Source organism: Eptatretus burgeri, chromosome 2 (genome assembly GCF_056783735.1).
Source record: "Eptatretus burgeri isolate ZD-2024b chromosome 2, Ebu_testis_v1, whole genome shotgun sequence".
Lineage (NCBI taxonomy): Eukaryota > Metazoa > Chordata > Myxini > Myxiniformes > Myxinidae > Eptatretus > Eptatretus burgeri.
In genome coordinates, this window is record NC_140962.1 from 33,906,185 (window position 1) to 33,933,665 (window position 27,481).

The following is a 27,481-nucleotide window of genomic DNA, read 5'->3' on the forward strand; positions in this document are numbered from 1 at the left end:
CCGTCAACACGGACTCTTCTTTTTTTAAACGGCTGCAATCAAATCCCGCGTTCTGTGGGGTTGGCCCACCAGGAAGTTTTTGGGCCCAAGTTTTTCCACAAACCGGCCATGCCTGACGCTTGACGAAGTGGTCAGCGCAGGAATCTGGAACTTGGTCATGGTGCCGGAGATAGCTCACCTAATCTTCACGAAGGACACCAATGGGGGTCTTTGACATCCATCAACTCGTACCAGCAGACAGGACACCAGTTCAACATCCATCCGAGGGGACCACACGTACTGATGAATCTCCCTGCCTGTGAAGCACCAGGATGTCGGTTTATAGCTGGGTCAGGATTCAAACCCAGGCGAGACAGCTTCGAGGCAAATGTGCCTACCTCTAGGCCAGGGGTCTCCAACCTTTTTTGGGTGGAGGGCCACAAAACCAAAGTGGTGAAGGGCAGAGGGCCGCACCCAAAAAAAGGACGCTAAATTCCGAAAAAAAAAATATATATATATATAATTCATATGCGGAAATTTAAACAAAAATTAGTGCTGAATATATTTTTCTTGCCAACGAATATGATAAATGAATAATCGTGTTAATAACACGTGTCTAATATGAATCAAAATCATAATAAAAATTACAGAACGCTTTGATCATTGACCCTGACAAATTGGCAGTATCGCGGGCCGCATTGTAATGTAAACTTAATATGGCACCGCGGGCCGCATAAATCCGTCTCAGGGGCCGCATGTGGCCCGCGGGCCGCAGGTTGGAGACCCCTGCTCTCGGCCATCCTGCCAACACCATCACAGCATTCTCCAACCCCCAATATCCCAAACCTCCCATTTTATTAATATTTATTTATTTATTTATATTCCCACCGCACCTATTTAAATATTTGATGAAGCCCCACGTGCTAAAGTTTGTTACGGGATTACTATTCTGTGTGGAACGGGTGAAGGATTGCTTGGGGAGGTTCGTGCGGAGGGCGGGGGTGTTCGGCCTGAGAGGTTCGAGTGTGAAAGAGGGGCAGGGAGGGGGGAAGGTGGTGGCATGTGAGGTGTTGACCAGTTTTTTGAGGGTCGTGGGGGACGGAGTGGCAGGTTCCGATGTTAAAAAGGACTAAAGGAGTTCTGCCGGTTCGGTTTTTAATTAGATTGCGAGAGGTGGAGTACATCTCGGCAGTGTCCCGGGAAACGAGCACTCCATCCGTTCTGCGTTTCCCGCCTCCTCCCCCACTCCCTCCTCCCCACACACGCCGGGTGTTTCCACCGCCTGACGGCCCCGGCAGGGTTACAGCGACAGCCGAGCCATGGCGCGCCGGACGCGGCCGCGCCTCCGTCTCTGCCTGTGCGTCGTGGCGACCTGCGCGGTGGTCGCGCTGCCAGGTGAGCTGTACTCCGATTCGAGGTGCTGGGGGTGCTGGGGGTGCTGGGGGTGCTGATAGAGTTGGATGGAACGGAGAAGAGGAAATAAGGACGGACGAACGCTGCATACTGTGCTCGCGTACACCGGTACAGAGATGTCCGTGCTGTCTGCAGTGCTGTCCTTGGTGCTGGAAAAAGCTCCGTTACACTCCCTCTCCCTCTCCCTCTCCCTCTCCCCTCCCCTCTCACTCTCGCGGATCGCTGCACTTTTGCTCCCCGACCCCTCCCCCCTCTCGTGGCACATCTTTCAACCCCTTCGCTGTCTCATTAGTCTCATATCAACTGCTTTGATTGGCTGATGACAACGTTAAGTCCGAAAGAGTGCTGTCCCAGTCTAGGTGTCGGTGCAATCTCTTGCGAATACACATGACCTTTTTGCGGTTACTCCGTAACCCTGGCCTTTCGAGATGCATTGTGTGTATCTTTATGACCATTGCTCAATGGACCTTTGGTATATTGTTGGACCGTGGTAATGCCCGGTGGAAATCACTCCCTAGTTTTACCCTTCGGACAACCAATGGGGTACAAGTACACGCCAAATCACGTTTACATATCAATACATTTTTGAGTGAACAGTCGGTCTGAAGGTTATTACTCATTTTTGGTCGAGGTTTCTTCTGATTGAATTCATATAAGTAGTTAATTGATATATATATATATATATATATATATATATATATATATATATATATATATATATATATATATATATATATATATATATATATATATAATGTACAATGTCTGTGAAACATTTTTTAAATCAGCTGACCTTTCTTCTTTTTTTGGGTTGGCATGATATCTCCGAGGTAGGTGACTTATACCTTCTACCTTTTGAGCTGTCTAGTCTGAGTTTGATTACTGACTCTACTATAAACTGTCGGACCGTTGCATCGCAAGCTGCGCCGTCCCTCGGATGGACCTCAAGCCGGGTGTCCCGTCTGCTGATGGCATCAGCGGGTGGTAGACGTGAAAGATCCCAGCGTCTTTCGCAAAGGGTATAGACGAGGTATTTCCGGTACCCTGGTCGAGTTCAAGAAATTCCTGCCATAACCTTCAGGGGGCACAGCATCAGCGGCACAGCTGCGCTCCCAGCTGCGCTGCGAGAGATAGTACAAACAGAAGATTTCTGCACACGAATGAATGACCTTCATTCTTTCAGATTTTATTTATTTATTTTGACTTGTTTTTCGTTCTCTTTCCACTTTTACTCGATCTTTACCTTTCCTTTATTATATACTAGTCAGGATACCCGGTGTTGGCCGGTACTGTTCCAATCCTGTTGTAATTTTGAAGAAATCATTTTTGTTTTAAATATTTTTGGGGGGGCCGAAAACACTTCCATGCACTCATTAAGGAATGGGGTTGGGGATCATTTAATATTATACCTTTCATATAGTAACAAAGCCTTCGGCACTATGGAGTGATTTAAAAAATACACATAAAAATAACCCAATTTTTTTATTTTCAGAGTTCAATTTTTTTTTTTGCCAATAACACTCCCTGACCTTCAATGATGAACCTCTGAAAGTTTGACCAAGATCCGTTTGGCCATCTCTGAGGAAAATGGTGACATGGACACAGACAGACAAACATCTCTCTTACAGTTATAGTATATATATATATATATATATATATATATATATATATATATATATATATATATATATATATATTAAAGAAGAAGAAGGCGCTTCCAAACATAACTTAAAAAAAACCTGGATTGACTTGTGTCTGAGAAAGCTGGCTGTGAAGCCGGCGAAACGCTGCCTGAGACCGGGTCTGCTCTCGCTTTTTTGCTCAAATGAGCGGAGTCGATGTAGTTTTTTTAACTTTTGGTTGGAAGCGCCTTCTTCATTAAAAATGTGTCATCCCAACTTCTCCAATCTTAATATATATATATATACACACATGTATATAGATATATATGTGTTTGTGTGTGTCCGTCCCCAAACTACTCCCTCAGTTTTTGGACTATCCAAGCCCCGCCAAACCTTCTGTGGAACATTTTGGGGTCCCAAAGTGGGTGGGAGGTTTCATAAATTCCTCAATTCAATTATCATTTAAATTTTCTATCCCCACGAAGCATTTTGTATCCACACATTCTCACCGGTTGATTCGTCTGTATTTAGTGTCACGTCTGTATTCGTTGACCTCATGAGTGTTTGTATTTTATTTTATCAATGGTATAGTATTTGTGAATGGAATGATGCTGTTGGGAATGAAAATGTAGAGAGACTGAGTGAGTTGAAAGCAGAATGAAGAAATTACGTGAGCATTTCCACCCGTGACATTTGCGGATTTGGCATTTTGCAGTTTCGCCATGATGACATCATCGAAATACCACCCACCCATCGAGCTACATTTCGGCCACGAGATGGTGCAGGTAGATTAAATCGTCGCCAGATTAGAAAGCTTGCCCAACGTCATCGTTCCAGGTAAAATTGCATCTGAAGTACTGGTACTTGAAAGATGCCGGAAAACTGCGCTTGCTGCGGTTGTACAACCCGAAAGAGGAGAAACAGTGGAATTTCCTTTCATACGTGAGTAGTGTAGTAGAGTACATAACGTAAAACGATAATGAGTTTGTCACACTTTACTACTCGACAATGACCATGTTAAAGTTAACTGTAGTCATAGACTGACTCACACCAACATTGTTTAACCCAAACAATTTATGAGTTCATTAAATCATGCATCAGTTCAACATTTAAAGTGAATAATCGTAGAAATAACCAGAGAGTTGGTGCCAAAGCCACCCAATGCTCGCCTGTTTATACATTTATCGTATTTAAAAGACGAGTCTAATAATAATTTTTTATAAAGCATTGCAGTGAAGTCTGATCCAAATAATTTTAAAGCAATATATGTATTTGTATATTGTAATCAGTAAAAAATAGTGTGGTAGATAAAAACATTAGAAAGGAAATAACTTGCACCAAAAACTTTAACATTTTCACGCTCACGCTGATGCTGACGCTCACGCCGCGGGTATCGCTATAGCTCTCTGTTCTTTGAACAGGCGAGCTAAAAACGAGTTTCATTTGGCAATAATAACAACTGATGGAGAATCCCCCTACTCCCACCTTGGCTGGCCCAAACACATCTGGGCTTGATGAAAGTTCCTGCGAATGCTCAAGCAGTATGGCAACAAGGTATGCTACAAGGGCAGGAAGACAAATTAAAATTTGGTTCAATGGACCAACGGGCCCACCACAATATACAACAAGGAAAAGAGCAACCAGAGATTGCAGACCCTTGCCAGGACTTTTGTTTGGTGTTTGTGTGGTATTGTGTACTGGTGTTATGTAATTAATAATCGACATAACAAGAACTGCCACTTTATAACTGCTGGCAATGATGACCGGCTATCAAGACGTCCCACATTGATGCAACCCAGCTTTGATTGGACACCTGACCCTGACCCATGACGTTTTTATATTATTATTCAATTGAACTTGGAATGGGATTAAAATAAATTCAATTTACATCAAATGGAAGACCAAATATGTGCAGTCCTACAGTACATTGGAGTCATCAGAAGGAACCCAAACAAGCAAAAAGAAAAGATGAAGTCATCAGGAGGAGCCTGGATAGGATTCACATTTCAGCTGCGACGACTCTACCCTCAAACCCATCCAGGCACAGCCAAGTGAGCATTGTTTAAAAATAAATAAATAAATAATAATAAAAAACGAGCCCACAACAATTTTTTTTTAAATAATTCTGGCTGCCAGACCATGTGTCTGATGAAGTTGAAATTTAAAGCATGTATTGCCCATCACTACTAGATCATAATTGTGAAGTTTCATGTCTATTGATTAAGTGGTTCATTATTTAACATTTTTATCCAGTCTAATATGGCTGCCAAGCCATGTGACCTATAATTTATTCCTTAACAAACTTGTACACCCAGGGCTTGGGGAGCATTTGTGTGAAGTTTCCTCTCAATCTGTCCAGCTGTTCTGGAGAAGAAGATTTTTTTTGAAGGTTTAAAAAAACAAAAACAATATGGCTGTCGATTAACGTGACCAATGACATCATCAATTTTTTTGTTCTGTGGATCATTTCATCCCGAGATGACCCTCAATTTTCATACTGATCAGATGTAGCATTCCACATATGCAATTCTGATGTCATAATGAAGGTACCTATGATGTCATGAAAAACCACACTTATTCCCCATGAGGAGTACTTGCTGTGTGCCAAGTTTCAATTTTTTTTCCTTGATTTGGTTTCAGAGATAGAGGTCCAAAGGTGTTCCATTTTCCAACATGGCTGCCACACCTCATGACCGATGACATCATAATTATCATTTAAACATTCTACATGAGTAGTCGCTCTTATGGTGAAAATTTAGTCTCAATCTGACAAGCGGTTGTGGAGAAAAACACGTATGGTCTGTGCAGACAAACAAACAAATAAATAAACCAATGTCACCCGCAGGGTGACCCGTATCTTGCCAAAAGGTGACCACGTGTGACTTCTTTAAGGTCACACTGAGGTGAACAGAGCTGCTATCCACCAGGAGCGACTCCTTGAGGAATATCTGCCTACGAGAGATTCCGATGAGAATCGTTCTACAGAGTAACCATGAAAAATATGCGTTTGCCTCATAACGTCACCAAATGACGTCATAATGTCTCAAGCTTGACATATCTAGAAAGCACTCATCGAGATGTTCAATTTGAGGTATTACACGATATGGTACCTAAGATTTCAAAATTTGACCTTGGGGTCAAAAACTTTCGACCTCCAGCGCTAACCATGAAGGTCAAGGCCGATCGCCACCAAAAATTAATTAGCTGAGCGCCAGACCATGAACTATATTCCCATGAAGTTTGGAGACGATCCGATCAAAATTACTCAAAAAATAAGGGTTTTGTCGACTCCCCTGATTTGCGACAAACCCTTATTTTGACCTTGACCTTGAAAATTTTATGCGCTGAAAGGGACCTCTATAGTCCTCTGATATGCGAAGTTACAAAAATTTTCCAATGATAACTGTGCTCTGCAGAATGATCGATACGTGATTACAGACAAACAAACAAAAAAAAACAAAAAAAAAACATACAAGCAGACGAACATATCTTGCAAAAACTTCGTTTTGGCAAGATAAAAAACAAACAAGAAGACGTTGTGCAGAGCACGATACTTGCAAAATCCTTAAAACAAATTTGACCTCAAAAATAATTGGTGGTTAAATTAAATGACCAAATATGCAACTCCTCTTCAAATTTCAAGTGAATCGGATGAAAATTGAGGATTTTAGAAATACGATCTTAGTTGTTGACCTTGGGACTATGTTGACCTTTTGGTCGATGTGGACCTCAAAAATAATTGGCTGGTTGAATTCAGTCACCTGAAATATAAATCCTTTTCAAATTTCAAGTCAATCGGATTAAAATTGAGGATTTTAGAAATACCACCTTAGTTGTTGACCTTGGGACTCTGTTGACCTCTTGATTTGAAAAACAACAAGGCTTCTTTCTTATGACAAACTCTACCATGTGGTGAAGTTTTGTGAAGATCGGTTTAAAATTGTGACCTGTAGGCGATTAAACAAACAAACAAACAAACAGACAGACAAACAGAATACCAAAATCGACAAACCAATATACTTGAAAAATCTTCGATTTTGCAAATAACAGACAAACGGACCCAAATGCAATACTCTCTCCTTCGGCGATGGTAATAAATGTGGGCCCACATGAAAGTGAAACAGAAATGCTGTTCAACCAATTATATAATCTGACATCAATAAAAGGGGGAAACATCGATTAACCATGAAATAATTTCTACTTCAAATTAAGTGCTACATCACGAAATGCCGGATATAATTTTACGTTGACCATTTCACAGGGAATCAATGGGTTGCTGGATTTGATGAAACCCATCATTTAATTGAAAATTTTCCAAACTTTCCTTCAATATTTCCTTCATTCACACTACTGTGTCCGATACCGGACCTTTAACAGAGAATGTAAATACATGTAATCCTGAAAAAGGCAGGGTGACCAGTTAGTGTTGTAGAACTAGTGGATTAGAGAAAAGCCTTTTCACAGAGTTTTCACGTGAAAACTCATCGGCATATTCGAATTCTCTGGGCTAGGTTGCCTGGAATGGTGATGGTGGACAATGTTTCTGATGTGGCCATCTGATTTGTATGTGCTGAATAGAGAGCAGACAGTCAAGTTGGTGCATGTTAGTGTATGTTCCTTCCTTAAGGCCCTGTCACACCTTGACGATTTAGCCAGCGTATGCCGACGTATTAAGAATTTGTCTAAAACGGTGGCACACGTCGAATACATTATGGGTAAGTTTTGTATACGTTAAGAGCACGCTGAAGCACACTGGCATACGTCGTAGTAAACCGAGCTCGTTGACAAATTTTAACATGCTCAAAATTTTTTGACGTACGCCAGCGTATGACTCACACATTCCGCATACACTGGCCATAAGTTGTAGGCACGTTACGCGATCGTTGACACGCGTCGACACACGTTACTTGTAAGTTACTCATAAGTCGAAACACGTCGAGGTAATGATTAGCATACCGGAAACTTATTTCTAACCTATGAGTAACGTATCTCCAACACATATTGACGTATGTAGACGTATTTGACGTCTTCCGGACGACCACAGAACTTACTGAACGTGTTACTAACGTACAGCTACCGTATAATGGCATATTGGCAGCGTTTAGGGGAATTGGTATATAAAAATGGGCTTCACAGGAGGAATTTTTTTTCTTCTGCATGACGGTGATGTTGATACTTCGATTTCTATTGCGATTGTGATTTAAATCGTTGAGCAGCAGCCTATTAATTATATTATATTATAACCGCACGAGAAATCGAAGTGTCAACATCACCGTCATGCCGAAGAAAAAAATATATATATATATATATATATATATATATATATATATATATATATATATATATATATATATATATATATATATATATATGGGAGTCTGAAACGCTGACGGGTTCCTCGTGTGAACCCCATTTTTATATACCAATTCCCCTAAATGCTGCCAATACGCCATTATACGGTAGCTGTAAGTTAGAAACACGTTCAGTAGGTTCTGTGGTCGTCCGGATGAGGTCAAATACGTCTACATAGGTCAATATGCGTTGGAGATACATTACACATAGGTTCAAAGCACGTTACTCATAGGTTAGAAATAAGTTTCAGGTACGCTAAACATTACCTCGACGTGTTTCGACTTGTGAGTAACTTACAAGTAACGTGTGTCAACGATCGCATAACGTGCCTACGACTTATGGCCAGCGTATGCGGAACGTGTGAGTCATACGCTGGCGTACGTCAAAAAATTTTGAGCATGTTAAAATTTGTCAACATGCTCGGCGTACTACGACGTCTGCCAGTGTGTTTCAGCGTGCTCTTAACGTATACAAAACTTACCCATAACGTATTCGACGTGTGCCAGCGTTTTAGACAAATTTTTCATACGTCGGCATACGCTGGCTAAAATGTCAAGGTGTGACAGGGCATGACGGTGATTTTGACACTTTGATTTCTAGTGCGGTTATGATTTAAATCGTTGAGCGGCAGCCTTTTAATAGGATACGCCTTGTGATCGTCGGCGATACGCTGCCGCGCGCTATGCACACGTTAGACTATCGTTGGGCATACGTTGTGAACGCCGACAACACGCAAAGCATTCGTTGGTATAAGTTATCTATAAGTTATTGAAACGTTCTATGTACATTACTAATATGTTATGCATTCGTCCAACTCGTTATGAATACGCCAAACACTTAAAAAAAAAATAAACATGAATAGTTCAGCATACGCCAGCGTTTTACATACATTTTGATATGTTGCCATTCGCTGGCTAAAACGTCAAGGTGTGACAGCCCCTTTACTTCTGTCGGGGTCAGCTGCAGTACGTTTGCCCAAGTCCTTCACAAACTGGCTGTCAAGCCACCTCCCGTGCATCGCACCGGGACCTCGTGTGTGTGTGTGTGTGTGTGTGTGTGTGTGTGTGTGTGTGTGTGTGTGTGTGTTTTATGTATGTATGTATGCACAATATATATATATATATATATATATATATATATATATATATATATATATATATATATATATATATATATATTTGCCATTAAAGGTCTTTTGGTTTAAGATCCATTGCAATCATCGTGCCATTCAGCTACTTCTGGTTCTTTTTCACCAACGTTGTCCATTTTGTCCTGCTGATGAAGCCTTGGAGGCAGAAGTATCTTTTCCTGAGACTTGTCTTGCTTTTTGTATTTTGTAAAAATATTTGCAGAGACTGACTTCTTTCTTTACTTGTTACTTCAATTGCTTGTGTGTTTGTGTATCTGTGCAGCTAATTCATTTGTTTGAGTCTTACATTCCGAACGTTTCTTTGTACTCTATTTGTGTCAGAATATACACTTCCATTTCAGTTGTTTACATACTACATGTGACCCAATGACCTTTGAGCCATCTTGGACCCAAGGGCTTTTTGGCTGAGCCATCTAAAATGGAATCTGTCATGTTGACCTTTTTAATCCTACAAAGACCCTTTTAATGAAATAGACACAGTGATAATAGAATGCACTAATCTCCGTAAACAGTCCTTCTTGCTCTGACAAAGGGCTAAGACTCGAAACGTCAGCCACACGTCCCTTCCCAGGGCAGTTAACATTTATTCTTATCGGCTTTTCATTGATAAAATACATTGTGGAAACAGTGAGGATGGTTTGATACATCTTTGTATGAGTATACTCATATATACTCATATATGAGTATACTTGAGTATGACCACCACAAGGAAGATTTTTTTTTTTTTGCCAAGTTTTATGAATGCCTCACCATCACTTTCAGAGGAGTATAAAATGATAATAGAGGTACGGCCAGACGATGCACCATGGCACTTATGCTCCTTGTAACATCATCCCAGGTTCCCGAAAATTACGGGTTGATTATTTAACTCTTCACTCCCTCTCCCCCCTTTCCCTGAAAACCCACCTCACCCATTTGTGCACCTCTTGTCTCTGCTCTTACTCCTGTTTCCTACAAATCTCCTGTCCTTTAACTTTTCTCCCACACAACCCCAACACAACAACCTTCACCTCACCCCGCTCTTTATCTAAAATCATCCATTACCTTCGATTTCTTTAATTTTTCTTTATCTACTTCCCTCCGCTCTCCCCTCTCCCTCCCCTACCCATTGATAGAATATTTCGATGACAGTTTACCTCTGTTGTTTTGTCGATTCTGAGCCTACAAATCAGTCGTATTGATTGTAATTGATTCATCTTGCTTAGAAGGCGATAAATTCAAAATGGATACGAAGATTTATTTTAAAATTCTACCTTGTGATTGCATACACTGTCATTTAATTTGGTCTGTTTGGGATACACTGCAAGGCATTGTTTTAAAACATTTATCGAAGGGCACGCTATCCTGGGTTGGAGCACTTTTTCACCTGATCTTGTTCCGGCGGATTTATCGTGATTTTTTTTTCATCTGTCGAACATTTTCATGATTCATTTGGCTGCTGGATGTCTTTGTCTTCCCATGGTGCATCCAAAAGCTTTTGTGATTGATGTTAATGGCTGCTCTTTTGCCCTTACTTTTTTGTTTTCTGGTAGGTGTTTTCACCTTGTTTTTCTATTTCAAAGAGTGCGAGGGATTGATTATTTTCTCAGCTCGGCCACTTACTTGCGAATAGCCAAGCCGCGTGAGCCGTAACCATGCAGTAAGCACCTTGTGAAGTCATTTAGATCCTGCTGCATGTGAAAATAAAAAATTGGCCACTGCCGGTCCTCCATCTTATTTACATGATTATAAGACGTCCTCAAATGTAAGGTGCATATCTATTTTTCTTAAAAAAAAATAAAAAGTGAATCAAACATTATTTAGGAATGCAAGGTGCACCTGTATTTAAAGTTCACACAAAGTCCAACTTGAGTAAAGCAGTACAACAAAATCTCTTTCTACTGCACTGTCAAAGGGATTTCTTCGATTTCCGCCATCGCCGCACAAGTTTCGCCAATCTTGAACTCACGAGCTGCTCTACGACTTCCTTTTTCTTCAGCTAAGGCAATCACTTTCGCTTTAAATCCCGCAGAATAATGCACTCTTCGATTCACGTTGGCCACACTGAAGTCCCAAAAATTTTCATTCAATAATTTTGTGTAATTATAAGAAAGGGTGTAAAACAAGAGATAAATGAATCGTGCCTCTTTTGCATATAAAGCATCATTCTGATCATGTGGGAGATACAAGGGATCACATGGGGTATACATTGTGATCAACACGTGTCCTCTTCTCCCATCTTTCTCTTCCAGAGAGACATGACAGACCCCTCTCTTTCTTTCTCTTTCTCTTTCTCTTTCTTTCTCTCTCCCTCTCTCCCTCTGCAAAACCAATAGATATCTGTTCCATACCTATACTGATTGCATAAGATTATCCTTTTTATTTTAATTGAGGGATTTATTTCAAAGAGTGAATGTTCTCCCCCCCCCCAAGTATTTATTTTTTGGGATCAATGTCATGTCAGTAAATGAGAATTTAGTAGTTTTCTTCACTTTTTTAAAAAAAATTTTAATATCAGAGGCTAAACTAGTTATTTATTTGCCATGAAAAGCCAAAATTTAAGTTAAACCATGAGGGCAATGCCATGTTTTGCTACATTTTCAAGCACAGATTTCAGCTCGGTTAAGACTCGAATTTAATTTCCATAAAACAATGGCAATATTAACACTGTATCTAACCAAGATATTCTAGTTTCGTATTTTACATTAATTTTCTGAAATTTGTGGAATTTGTTTTTCATGTGGAAGTGGTGGGTTGCGATGTGGAAAAAGTCTGATTTAATGCAATTTAATTCCTGGCAAAAAGGCAACGAAAGGTGAAAAATTTGAAAGGGGGTGTAGACTTAATATAGGGTGTGTGTGTGTGTGTGTGTGTGTGTGTGTGTGTGGGTGTGTGTGTGTGTGTGTGTGTGTGTGTGTGTGTGTGTGTGTGTGTGTGTGTGTGTGTGTATGTATATTACATACACATACATAATATCCATCCATTGGGACCATACTTTGTGCAGAGCATTGGTGCTGCCTAAGCAGTCTCCTTTGCTATTGGGCACAATCTTGGATGGGTCGCCACTCCAACACAGGATATCAGCAAGCTGGCACTCATTTTGCCGACCTCAGAAAGATGACAGGCAGAGTAAACCCCATCTGGTATTAATTCAACAGCTTAGGGGGATTTGAACTCGGGATCCTCAGATCCAAAGCCTACCACCTGAACAATTAAGCTAACACTATGCATGTATATATATATATATATATATATATATATATATATATTTATATATATATATATATATATGACATATATGGTGTGTTCACAAACTACTCCAAAGTAATAAAGCAAAAAAAAAAAAATGCAGATAAAATGGAAGTTAGAATAACAGGGAAAATCAGATGATTCTCAGTTGCATTATTGTTCAAACCCTTTGCCAAAATAACCCTAAATCACTTCGGCAGCAAATTATTTGAAAGATTACAAAATAAGTGTATTAGGTTTCACCTGTATGTCATCAGCAGTTTTACGTAAAAAATTTGACCTCCCCCACTTATCGAAGGAGTTTTAAGGTGAAACTCACTTGGTCAACCAACAAGGAAAACATGAAGGACAAGGAACTTTCCAAAGAACTCAGATATAAAGTGGTGGAGAATCACTGTTCCGGAGAGGGTTATAGGATTTCAAAATAACTCGTTATCCCGATGAGTATAGTGAAATCCATCATTAAGAAGTGGAAGACGTATCATACCATCCACATTCTACCCAGACCAGGTAACCCATCCAAACTCAGCAGCCAGGCAAGCAGGAAACTGGTTCGGGATGTCACGACAAAGCTCTATGGCTGTGATGGGGGTCAGTGTTCATCAATCAATAATATCCCGTTCCCTTCACAAAGCTGGCCTCTCTGGACAGGTGGCAAGAAAGATGCCATTACTGAAAAAGACACATCTCGAAGAGCATATGGAGTTTGCAAAAAAAGCATCTTAATGATACTGTAGGCATATGGAGAATAGATTTTTTGTCAGACGAGACAAAAATTGACCTTTTTGGTCTAAAACCAAAGCGTTACATCTTGCACATACCTCACACTGCACATAACCCAGTCAACACCATCCCAACTGTCAAGCATGGTGGTGTCAGCATCATGTTGTGGGCTGCTTTTTATCAACAGGGACTGGTAAGCTTGTCAGGATAGAAGGGACAATGGACGGTGTAAAGTACAGGAGAATCCTTGATGAAAACCTGCTCGAGTCAGCCATGAATCTGAAACTGAGTGGGAGATTCACATTTCAGCAGGATATTGATCTGAAGCATAAAGATAAACCACACTGGATGAGCTGAATAAGAAGAAAATAAATGTTCTTGAGTGGCCCAGTCAAAGTCCTGACTTGAACCCAATTGAACATTTGTGGTGAGACGTGAAGATCGCAGTCCATCGACGATCCCCATCAAACTTGGCAGAACTAGAGCAATTTTTACGTGAAGAATGGGCAAAGATTTCACCATCTCAGTGTGCAAAGCTTGTGGAGACCTTCCCAGAAAAACTCACAACAGTCATTGCTGCAAAAGTTGTTTCCACCAAGTTCTGACCTGAGGGGCTGAATACCTTTGCAACCAGTGAATTTTGATTTGTGCATGTTTTTTGCAGGTATTCCTGGAAGGTAGCCTCCTTCAACTATAACAGTTTTAGTTTGATCTCTTCAGTTATGAATAAAAAGTTAATTTGGAAAATTTGTTTCTGCTGTGCATAATTCATAATTCATCTAAATGTGGCATTATTGCAAGGGGATGTGAATACTACATGTGTGTGTTTTCTATATGTGGTATTTATGAGTCGATTCAGGAGTTATATATGCCAGTGACTAAATATAATGATATGTAAGTATATCCTGTACAATGAAATACAACACAGGAGAAGGCCATTTTGCCCATCATGCCTATTTTTTTATGAACACCATATTAATCCAATCTATCAGTTTATCAAATTCATTTCACTGGGAGGTGGGATGGGGGTGTGGGGAGGAACACTTTTGAAGAGAACAGTGGATCAGGCAATGGGACCTCAACAAAGGTGTGTGTGTGTGTGTGTGTGTGTGTGTGTGTGTGTGTGTGTGTGTGTGTGTGTGTGTGTGTGTGTGTGTGTGTGTCTGTGTGTGTGTGTGTCCATCCGGCGGTGGGGTGCTTTAGGGGTGGATGGACATTGATGTAGAGTGTGGAGTGAACAAAGCAACAGGCGTTCACTTTTTGACATGACCCTTTCAGAGACATCACAATCACTGCACATGTAGCTCCACAATCATCCATCCATACCATACCCAAACGACCTACCAGTCCTGCCAATATCCATGTACCTTTCTATTCTCAATACTTCCAGGCACCTCTCTAATTTCAGTTTACACCTATCTGCTCTTTCAGCTGCCACTACCTTTTCAGGCAAACCATTCCATGCATCAACTACTCTTTGAGTGAATGATTTAAAAAAAAAAAATCAAATAAGTGTGACATTCAAATATTCTATCCATGAGACACTCACAATAGCCTGAGATATGCCATGGATTTTTTGAATATTAGCTCGCCCGTTCGAAGAACAGAGAGCTATAGCGATACCCCCGGTGTGAGCGTGAGCGTCAGAGTGAAAATGTTAAAGTTTTTGGTGCAAGTTATTTAGAAGCTTGCCATTCATTTAATATGTGTACTAGGATGCTGATATTTAGCATGGAGGTTCCTTTGGAGTATATTATTGATGTCGTGAAGTTGAAATTAAAAAATAATTTCAAATGTTTTAAATTTTTGACCTGTTTTGAACTTAACTTTTTTGTAGCACATCAACGTTAATGTTTTTGGTGCAAGTTATTTAGAAGCTTGCCATTCATTTAATATGTGTACTAGGATGCTGATATTTGGCATGGAGGTTCCTTTGTGGTATATTATTGATGTCGTGAAGTTGAAATTAAAAAATAATTTCAAATGTTTTAAATTTTTGACCTCTTTTGACCTTAACTTTTTTGTAGCACATCAACGTTAAAGTTTTTGGTGCAAGTTATTTCGAAGCTTGCCATTCATTTAATATGTGTACTAGGATGCTGATATTTGGCATGGAGGTTCCTTTGGGGTATATTATTGATGTCGTGAAGTTGAAATTAAAAAATAATTTCAAATGTTTTAAATTTTTGACCTCTTTTGACCTTAACTTTTTTGTAGCACATCAACGTTAATGTTTTTGGTGCAAGTTATTTAGAAGCTTGCCATTCATTTAATATGTGTACTAGGATGCTGATATTTGGCATGGAGGTTCCTTTGGAGTATATTATTGATGTAGTGAAGTTGAAATTAACAAATGATTAAAAAAAAAAATTCAAATTTCAACCTAAGATGGTGTCCAAGCCACCCAATGCTCGCCTGTTTATAGTAGATGCTTGCCATTCATTTAATATGTGTACTAGTTTACTGATTAAAATATACAAATACATATACAGTATTGCTTTAAAATTATTTGGATCAGACTTCAATGCAATGCTTCATAAAAAATATTATTGGACTCGTCTTTTAAAAATGATAAACGTATAAACAGGCGAGCATTGGGTGGCTTGGCCACCAACTCTCTGGTTTAATATACAAGGATGTATACTTATTAAGAAAATATTTTTCCAACTAATAATGCATATTTATATGTTTAAAAAAAAAAAATTATAAACATTGGCGCTTCTCATATGTTGCATTCCGAACATTCTCTCTGCATTGTACCTTTCTCATTCCTTCGAGCCGGTGTACTTTGTTCAGAACAAAATTTTCCAATATGAATCGCATCCACTTTCTCACCAGACCTACGAAACATTATGTGTTGCATTATTACCCTGTTTGCCTCATGGGCCAAGCTTGCACAAATCTGTTTAAGGTTCATCCGTTTTACTCAAACTCAGCTCTCCACAAGAGCAAACCCACAACCCTTTTACACGACGCCGAGATACACCAACGACGTGCCTTAGCGAGTACATAGTGAAGTCAACGCGTACTTTGGGGGCATATAACAGTACAATGGTATCCATTATGTGAAATATTCTGCAAGATCCTACAAAGCGATGCAAACTGATTTCCAGGCAACCCGCAATCTCACTTATAATTGAGGAAGGCTCCAGGATGCAGAACACCGTGTTAGTAACACCACGGTTGTGTAGTGTGGGCGATTAAACCCGAGTGGATTTGAAACCAGAGCCACCAACTCAGCAGCTCCTTTGTTACCAAGCAAGTCATCACTATGGCTCTGCATGACATTCCTGAAAGGCTAAAATGCTCACAGCTTTCACTCTGCCACTCCCGCTTCTTTATGACACGCAAGTAAGATGTACTGCTGAGGTCAGCTCCATAAAGGTTCTAAAGTACTATTTGCATCCAGTACATCGGAAGGGAAATTTAGAACCTTTATAACAAATTTTTATAGTATTGCTATAAGGCTGGATGGAGAGCCTCGAGGTACATACACTTGACTATACCCAGTGTAGCCTGGGTTCAAATCTCGACCTAGATGTAAACTCTCATCCTGGTGTTTCTCGTGCATGGTGAGGCATCAATGCATCAATGTGTGTGCCATCCCTCATGTGCATGTTAAGCCGGAGGACCTGCCCACCGGCAGTAGTCGTTCAAATCCCACGGTGTCTTTCGCACTCGGCGAGCTCTCACCGGCATGCTGAAGTTATGATAAATTACTGCCCAGACTGAATGATGGGAAGGCAATGGCAAACCGACCAGAGTAACCCTTGCTTTTAGAGACTGCCTCGGCAGCACCGATGCTCCGTCAATAGTATGGTACATTGATGATGATGATGATGATATTGTTTGCACTTGATGGGATGAATAATGCAGTATAAACAATATCGCCCACTAAACATAGTTATAAACTGTACATAGCATATAACTATCAGCAGATAATTACACAAATGCATAAATTGATAGCTTTTACTTTCACAATAAGAAACCAATTTTATCCCAAATTGCAATTTTTCGCACAGCTCTGATTATGAAGATGATCATTATTATTATTATTATGATGATTGTATGCTTCTATTAAAAAAAAAAAGAAAAGAATTGCAGGTACTGCAGGAATTGCTTAATTCTGTGTTCATGGATGCCTTGCTTTGGCAATTTGACGGTTTGGAAAATAGTTGCAAATATCAAGACTTTCAGAAGGTGACGCAAGCAGGGTAGTGTGGTCGTCTTTTACTGACATTGGGGCATGTCGGGCAGCCATGAACGGAACAAAGGGACATTTTGATGCACATGAAGGGCTGATGGGGAAGCTGAAAGTTATGCCATGCGCACTTGTCCTTGTTCTGTCGAGCCTAGGTTTAATTCCCTAGCCGACTGTAAATCGTCACCCTTGTGTTTCACAGGCAAGGTGTTGCATCAGTGAATACACCTTTTGTCGGATGAGATGTTGAAATTGGGTGTCCCATCTGCCTGAAGGAGTGGTCGATGGTGGATCCCGGATGGTGTTTCTTGATGAAGGTTGTCAGCGAGTTATTGCCGGCACACTAACCAAAATCCCAAAATTACTTCTCGAACCTTCACAGGGGGGGGGGGGGGTACTGCATCAGCGGGTACACCTGCACATCAATAATGATGTGACCAGAGGTTCATATTGGTTATTATGCCCTGGTCTAGCGTGCATTCTCCAAACAAACAAGCACACCTGGAGATACCCGCACACCTCAAAACTTCATCGAAACCACATTAATTCCACCGTTAGTGCTGCAAAATGAATGACAGACAACCATTGTACATAATTTGTGGTCTCCTGAGACGGGTATGGCAAGGACATTTCATGCCATCATGAGCAGGGATGGGTTCATGTGTGTTCTGTGGAAATTAAATGTCGCATTCATTGTATTGACTTGAATATGGCAAAGTGGGGTGCATTGGGATATCCACTCGCTGTTCTTGTACAAGAGTATTGGTTGGCACTTAATATCACTGGCGGAGACACACAGAGACACACAGAGACACACAATGAATGGATGGATGGATATTAGGCACTCAAGTTTCCCCTAAATGTATGTATTGTACACAAGCAGGTAGGATCAATAAGGTTCAATTTTTGTTGTTCATGCTTCAGAACCTGCCGATGGAGAATCACCATCCTCTGGAGTATGAAACACCAAAAAGAATGAAGCTTATTGATCTGGCCGACATGAGATGCATTCCATAATCGTAACTTGTCCACGTCCTGTTCTGTCAATCAGCAGCAAGTGTATATTGCCTCCTAATGAGGGAGGGGCTTATGATGAGCTTACAGATTGGTTTTATGTTTCAACGTATCTGTCAACGCTATGAACAGTGGGTACCACTTACGTCACAGCATCATCCTGACAGATTCAATACCTCGCGTACAAAAAAATATGTGCTTGAGAATGTGTCCGACGTGGGATTGAGTAATGACGTCTTTGGCACAGTGAGAGACGATGCTGTGGGTGTTGAGACTGGAGTGTTGGCTCCGCTCAGTGTTGTTTAGTTAACCACCCTAACACATCCATGAAGTGCATGGGGTGTACTCGTAGCTAAGTGGGCTCATTATGAGGGCCGTTCAAAATGCTGTATGAAGGAGATAGGCACAATAGTGCAAGAAACACCAGTTGGGTGGTCGCTGATAGGTGGTCTACCCTTATTCTCAGTTTTTCCATCTGTCTGTATGTTTGTATGTTTTGTTTGTATGTAATGGACAGCTCTGGAGGCCAGAGGAGTCAACCGATTTTGATGAAACTTGACAGGTAGGTTCATACCAGGATCTAGTTCTATGTTTTTGAGCACTGTTGCTCTGGACACCACCGTTGCCTAGCAACGGCACTTTGAAATTTTTGAAAAAAATCCGAAAATATTTATTTTTTCGAAAATCAAAAATCGGCTTCCAGGCTTTTATGCATACTACATATATATATATATATATATATATATATATATATATATATATATATATATATATATATATATATATATATATATATATATATATATATATATATATATATATATATATATAATCAACCTCTTTGTCAAAAATTTTCAGCCTGATCCGTCAAAAACTGTATGACTAGTATGCAATTATGTAGCGACCACCCATGTCACCTACCGGCTTGTTGGGTGGTCGACCACTAGAGTACCCTTATTTTCACTTTTTCCGTCTGTCTGTATATATGTAATGGACAGCTCTGGAGGCCAGAGGAGTCAACCGATTTTGATGAAACTTGACAGGTAGGTTCATACCAGGATCTAGTTCTATGCTTTTGAGCACCGTTGCTATGGACACCACTGTTGCCTAGCAACGGGACTTTGAAATATTTGAAAAATCCCCAAAAAATTATTTTTTCGAAAATCAAAAATCGGCTTCCAGGCTTTTATGCGCACTATAATCAACCTCTTTGACAAAAATTTTCAGCCCGATCCGTCAAAAACTGTATGACTAGTATGCAATTATGTAGGGACCACCCATGTCACCTACCAGCTTGTTGGGTGGTCGACCACTAGAGTACCCTTATTTTCACTTTTTCCGTCTGTCTGTATATATGTAATGGACAGCTCTGGAGGCCAGAGGAGTCAACCGATTTTGATGAAACTTGACAGGTAGGTTCATACCAGGATCTAGTTCTATGCTTTTGAGCACCGTTGCTATGGACACCACTGTTGCCTAGCAACGGGACTTTGAAATATTTGAAAAATCCTAAAAAAATTATTTTTTCGAAAATCAAAAATCGGCTTCCAGGCTTTTATGCGCACTATAATCAACCTCTTTGTCAAACATTTTCAGCCCGATCCGTCAAAAACTGTATGACTAGTATGCAATTATGTCACGACCACCCATGTCGCCTACTGGCTTGTCTCTTTCTTTTTTAACATCGTATTCTTTCATCGCAATGCATTTGCTTCATTTGTCCTTCAAACTACCTATGTCGGTATAATAGAAGTTCAGATTGCTCTTTCGACCACGTCATGATTGATGTGGTCAGTTTCTCGTCGTCAGCGAATCGGAGGCCATGCAGGTGAGAGTTCAAATGTCAAAACTGACAATAGTCACCGGGGGCCACGTCTGGTCTCTACAAGGGGTGGAAGGAGGTGATACAGTCATGAATGGTGGTCTGTGCAACATGAGCCTCACGCACAGGTACAGCGTCTTGAAGGAGATGCACACCTGTAATTCCTCGGACCTTTGCATAAATATTTTATGAGATCTTAATGGTCAATTTTATTGAGATCCATCATTGTATGACGTATGAGACTTGTGTATTATAATCTGAAACGATAAACGCCATCAGATTCTTACACTAATAGCATATACTCGTGCATGTCAGTTTAAAATGAGCACAGAAACGCTGACTCCGGTGCTAACAAAGATCCCGGCCATGCAAAAAGAACTACAGTCAGAACTGCAATATGTGATAGTTGTACTCTCATATACTAGAGTTGGTAACAGGTCCTACTACAGTAGTCTGCAGAGAATTACTGCAGGAAAGGAATGCTATTTTTTGCCTGGGCATGCCTAGAATCTTATCAACACCCCTCATGAACACCGAGGGTAGGGAACACCTCAACCAGAGGAAAGGAAACTTTGTTGATGTGATATCTCCAATGCAGCCAACCGTTGACTCTGTCAATGACATTCTTCAAGTGCTTTTGGTAATGAATCCAGCTGCCCCGAATCAGACCTTTATCACACGCATGAGTGTGCGTGCAAGGGGTGTTGGATGTTACATGACCTACTAACCTATACATCCACACATCGCACGCCTATCGCTGTCTAATCATGAGCCGCACTATTGACTGTTTTGTTATTTTATCCCATTTTGTGCGGAGAAAGAAAATGATTCTTTTGATGCTCTGCTTTCCGTGGGTGCGTGTCTCCTTTGAATATTTTGCCACTTTCAAGTAAATCAAAATAAAAAAAAAATTGACTCAAATTGGCAATTTCGGAATCCCCGGTGGGCACCGATTCGTGCCTGACAGTTCTTTTGACAGATTCTTTATTTATGTTGTTATTTTTTGTTCCCAAATTCACAAACCCCAAATCGTGCGTTTCCTTCACACTGGATGCTCTCAATGCTTTTAGACTTGCTCACTGTATTGTGTACGATAGACTTGATGACCTTGAGCAAGCACACGGCGAGAGGGACGGGGATGGAGTGGCCGCGGTAGGGCACTAAGGATAGAGGGATGGAAACAAAAGAATAATGAACAAGGAGAGAGAAAGCTGAAAAACAACTGCCAAACAAGGAAGAAACAAGGACATGGACAGAAATTAATAAGTGTGAGAATGAATCCCGGGCTAGCCTCGAGTCCAAAGGGTCAGATAATTAATTGGCAATGGGGGATTAAAGAAACTTCAAAAATCCCACTCTTGGGAGTCCATTTTAGCCAAAGTAACATTGTCAACATGACAATCGTTATAAAATTGGTTCTCAGAGTATTGGCTTGAAATGAGCTACAATTCAATCATTTTTTTACAGATAATTATACAACTTGGGATCAAAAACTTTTTTCCTTCAAAAGGAATATTTCATCGACAAGGAAACTGGGCACAAAGTTTAATCCCTTTCAATGTATAAGGGGCATTCAAGATGTTTTCCAAATGAGATGCTCAATAGTACAAAAGAGGCCAACATCTTTTTACTGTCCAATGTACCGGGCGTGCCTCCCGTCACCTCTCTGACTGATTTAATCAAGACAGCATGTGTACCTGACATATTTCATATTGATCTGTGAGTGTCAATGAGGATGTAAAATGACGTGAAATGTGCAAAAAAGGATCTTTTATAATACGTAATTACCCTCGCCAAAGGAGAGGGTCCGTTTGTTATTTGGCGAAATTATTATTTTTTTTGCCAAGTATGTTGGTCTGTTGCGTTTGTCTGTCTGTCACACGATTTTTGGCAACATTTTTCAAGCAATCGTTCTGAAATTTTGGTGAAGATCCGGATCTGGATCTGGATATGAGAATTTTTCAAGTGATTCTTCACCGTTGAGAGACGGGGCCAAAAACGATGTATAGCATGATATCTCTAAAAGTTGTGGACGACTTGTGACAAAACAAGATGGATGAGTTGGTTCGGTGACGCGAACAAGCCGATTCGATTTTGGTTAAGGTCCGGATTCAGATCCGACCTATTGGTGGCATCCAAAATTTAAACTGTTCAGCCTGGCGGAGGAATGCGCTCTACCAAGTGCCGTTCCATTTCGCCAAGTGTCACTCTATGAGTGATTTTTTCATTTCTTTGTTTGGACAGAACTTTCTTGTTTTCCACCAAAACCGCTTGGAGGATTGAAATGAAATTTTCACCATAGGAGCGACTCCTCATGTAGAATGTTTTAATAATTATGACGTCATAGGTCACATGGTGTGGCAGCCATGTTGGAAAAATGGGAAAAAAAACTTTGGACCTCTATATCTCTGAAACCACACCAAGGAAAAAATTGAAACTTGGCACATAGCAAGTCGTCCTCATGGGGAATAAGTGTGATTTTTTTTATGACGTCATAATTGCAAATGTATAAAAATCACTCCATCCGATCAGTCTGAAAATTTTTGAGGGTCATCTCAGGAGACTATAAAATGGTCCACAGAAAAATTGATGATGTCATCGATCACGTGATTCGGCAGCCATATTGTTTAAAAAAAAAAAAAAAACCTTCAAAAATATTATTCTCTGAAGTGGCTGAACAGATCGAGATGAAACTTTACACTATATGACCGACCATCTGTCCATGAGGAGCAAAAGGTTCACACATATGACACAGGTCACATGGTTTGGCAGCCATATTGGATTTACCCTCAAATCTATAAAATTCTTCTTCTCTATAATGGCTGGACGGATCGAGGGAACACTTCACACAAATGTCCCCCAAACCTTGGGTGGACAAGTTTGTTGAGGATTCATTTATAGGTCACATGGTTTGGCCATACTGGATTGAAGAAAAATATTAAATAATGATTTCTCTGGAACCGCTTAATCGAGATGAAACTTCACACTTATGATCGAGAAGTGATGAGCAATACATGTTTTAAATTTCAACTTGATCCGACACATGGTCTGGCAGACAGAATTATTATTTTTTTTTGTTGTTGTGGGTTATTTATTTATTTATTTATTTATGTTTTTTTGAACAATGCTCACTTGGCTGTACCTGGATGGGTTTGAGGGTAGAGGAGTCGCAGCTGAAATGCGAATCCTATCCAGGTTCCTCCTGATGATGTCATCTTTGGTTTTTGATTGTTCAGGTTCCTTCTGATGACTCCAACGCAGGACTGGACCTATTTGGTCTTCCATTTGATTTGAATTGTATTTATTTTCATCCCTTTCTAAATTCAATTGAATAATAATAAACGTCATGGGTCAGGGTCAAGCATCCAATCAAAGCGAGATGTCTTGGTACCCGGGCATCACTGCCAGCAGCTATAAAGTGGCAGTTTTTGTTATGTCTCTTATTAATTACATCACACCCCAGTACACAAATGCCACATTCAATACACCACACAAAACTACACAAACACCATGCAAAACAAGTTCTGGTAAGAGTTTTCAATCTCTGATTGCTCTTTCCAGCTGTTGTTGTGGTGGCTGTGGTTGTTTGTGTGCTCCTTCTGTGTACTTTTACAGATTTTTCTCTTACTTTGAGAAGTATTACTATATTTCCTTTTGTGTGCTGCTCCCGTGTCCTTATAAAAGGTTCTTGCTGTGGTACAATAATAGATGTTACCGTTGGAACCGCTGTATTAAAGCTTCAGGTCCTGCTTCTTCCTCATTGAGGGGAAACCCAAACTTTATAAAACAGGCAATTAAATGTCATTAAAGGAAATAATTTTTTGTTCAAAGTAAATCCATAATAAGCTTTCCAACCAACTACGATAAATGAATTATCACCTTACCAACTGTACCATTTGTATTATTGTACAACAGCAGAAAATCTTTTGAATAAAGCATTATGGATGGAGAAATATCGATGTATACATGTGTGTGTGTGTGTATATACATATATATATATATATATATATATATATATATATATATATATATATATATATATGTTGTGTCAACCTCCCACCCCACCCACCCAACAGTGATACACAAACACCTGTGGACAGTTACATTTTGGCTCTGAGTAAACTTTCACATGCAATTCTGACAGGTGAAAAATTATCACCACCTTATTCATTTCCCCCTTGATATTCATCACAGAATGAGGCACCCGCATTGGATAACATGCAATACATATTGATCAGAGCAACAAATATTGATGATTGCACATGTAAGCAAGAAGACAATCAATCAAACACTCACAGCTTACTTTATTGGAGTTATTACATTTCCAGGCAAAAAATATTTAGTGTTCTCAGTGCTGTTTTGAGGCCCCAATGATACGATGTTAATCTCACTTCTTATGTGGTCTCATGTGGTCGATGGATAAAATAAGAAAGCAATTCTTCCAGAAAAGCATCAATTATGGTTTTTGGAGATGCATAGCACGGTATTATACATCTGGATACAGGACTGTAGCACACACAGGAAGTGGTCTCTTTTTTTTAAAGTGTGGTATGATGAAGTGTGCCTGTGAATCTACACCAACTTGCAAACTACATGAACATCAATGTGCTGTAAATGTGCACAAACAGAATGCTACAAACCCATTTTACCTTATACTGGAGGTTTTAGAGGAAATCAATATCAACAATATTAAGTCTTCATCACCTCTGCCACTGAAGGTGAAGGAGTTTGTTTTCACCACTTTCTGTCTGTTTTTCTGTTTGCTATTACTTACGAAATCTAAAGATTTCGTAAGTATATTGATGACTTCCGTCCTCTGTTTGTGTGTTTGTCTGTGTGTTTGTTTGTTTGTAGGCACGATAACTCGAGAACGGAAGAAGCTACCAATGTCAAATTACACCATGTGATTCAGGAGGGTGGTGGCTAGTGCTGATTAGATTTTGGTCAAAATCGGTCAAAGGTCAAGGTCACAGTGAGGTCAAACATCCAAAACATGATAACTCGAGAAAAGTTACCACAGGTATTGTTGACGGAGCGTGAGTTTGGAAGATCGAGGTAAGTTCGGCGGAATTTGTGTGCCAATTCGTCGAGTTATGGCTGTTTTAAAAATTTCAGTGTTATAAAATAATATTAAATAATTCCGTAATTTCCTGTGGAGAAATGGAGTATTTTTACTTCGCTCGACGTTACGAGTTCATTTTAACTTCGATTTTAATTTTGTCTTCGGTTTTTGCGATCACTTGGGACGCTTAACACTCAGTTGTCGAAATTCTGGTAAAAAAAATCTGATGTTTTGGAGACGTTTTAAGATTGTATAAAAATATTTCACCCGCTGCGTCACGACTCGTCACGTGGTGCGGCGCACTCGAGCAGACGCGTTGTTGAGTCACGTAAAGGTTTTGCGTGTGTGCGCTGACGTCATCGCGCTCGCCCCGGCGTCCTTTTGAGTTGGGGGGGGGGGCGTTGAGTGTGACCTTTATGTTACGTTAATCCGCGGTAACTCAAGAACAGAAGAAGCTACCAATGTCAAGTTACACCAAGTGATTCAGGAGGGTGATGGCTAGTGCTGCTTAGATTTTGGTTAAAATCGGTCAAAGGTCAAGGTCACAGTGAGGTCAAACATCCAAAACATTCGATCTTTGATGGTTTGGTACAGAATCATCATAGAAACTTCTGGTTTACGTCGCTACCTTCTCTCGAGACAGCTTTTATTAGACAAGGTCAGAGGTCAAGTTGACGATTTCGTAAGTACCAGTCTATGACTGCTTGTGTGTTTGTTTATGTGTAGGATATCTCAAAAAGTTGTGGACGGATCCGGATGAAATTTTGTGGACAGGTTGGGTGTGTGACAAGGAGAAATTAATTAAATTTTTGTGAAGATCCGGATCCCAATCTGGCTACTAAATTTTTTTTCAGTGATTTTTTTTTCACCATTGAGAGATGGAGCCAAAAACGATATGCAGCATGATATCTCAAAAAGTTGTGAAAGATTCGGATGAAACTTGGTCGACATGTTGGGTGTGTGGCAAGGAAGAATTGATTCAATTTTGGTGAAGATCCGAATCCGGATTTGATAATTTTTTGAAGTGATTTTTCACCATTGAGAGATAATGCTAAACCGATAAATAGCACGATATCTCAAAAAAATTTGGACAGATTCGGACAAAACTTGGTGGACAGGTTAGGTGTGTGGCAAGGACGAATTGGCTCGATTTTGGTGAAGATCCGAATCCGGATTTGATAATTTTTTGAAGTGATTTTTCACCATTGAGAGATAATGCTAAACCGATAAATAGCACGATATCTCAAAAAATTTTGGACAGATTCGGACAAAACTTGGTGGACAGGTTGGGTGTGTGGCAAGGACGAATTGGCTCGATTTTGGTGAAGATCCGAATCCGGATCTGGATATGAGAATTATTTAATTTTTATAATGATTCTTCACCATTGAGAGATCGAGCCAAAAGTGATATAGTCCTGTTTAGCATGATATTTCAAAAATTTATTGGGCCCGATATGTTCTTGTGGATCAGGCATTAAGAAGTGGAGGTATGCACTCCCCCGAGTGCCCTTCTTGTCTATCCAAATAGACTTTTCGTCTTCCTTCTGTTGTGTGGTAGATGGATCAAAGCAGAAAGCAGTTCTGAACACATTACTGTAGTACACACGGAGTGAGGTATGTGTCATCTGGCATGATGAAGACAGTATGAATATTTACTTCATGTGTATTTTATGAAGTATATCTCTGCTGTTTGAAGTGTAGATCTGTGATTTATTTTAAATGCAGCAGAATCCAGTGAAGAATGGATGAGGAAAGAGTAGGCTATATCCTGTGACAAATGGGACAAGAGAAAAGTTTCTGACACAGGAGGAAGATGGTTCTAGAGCTGCCATTCTCTGAGATAGTCTTTCACATTTTTGCCAAATACCATTACACCAAAACCTCATGATGGACAATGTTGCGGGTTTGCTGTTTG

The 27,481-nt window shown here is 40.1% G+C and overlaps 1 protein-coding gene across 1 annotated transcript in view; it reads left to right on the forward strand.

The window, feature by feature from the left end:
• The first annotated feature begins 1,245 nt into the window (after nucleotides 1-1,245).
• LOC147031777 (ras-related protein M-Ras-like) overlaps nucleotides 1,246-27,481 on the forward strand; it is a 787,730-nt gene continuing 761,494 nt past the window's right edge. Inside the window, exon 1 of the mRNA XM_085867509.1 lies at nucleotides 1,246-1,374. Within this exon, the coding sequence (XP_085723635.1) occupies nucleotides 1,299-1,374 (76 nt within the window). The 5' untranslated portion in view covers nucleotides 1,246-1,298. The remainder of the gene's footprint in view (nucleotides 1,375-27,481) is intronic.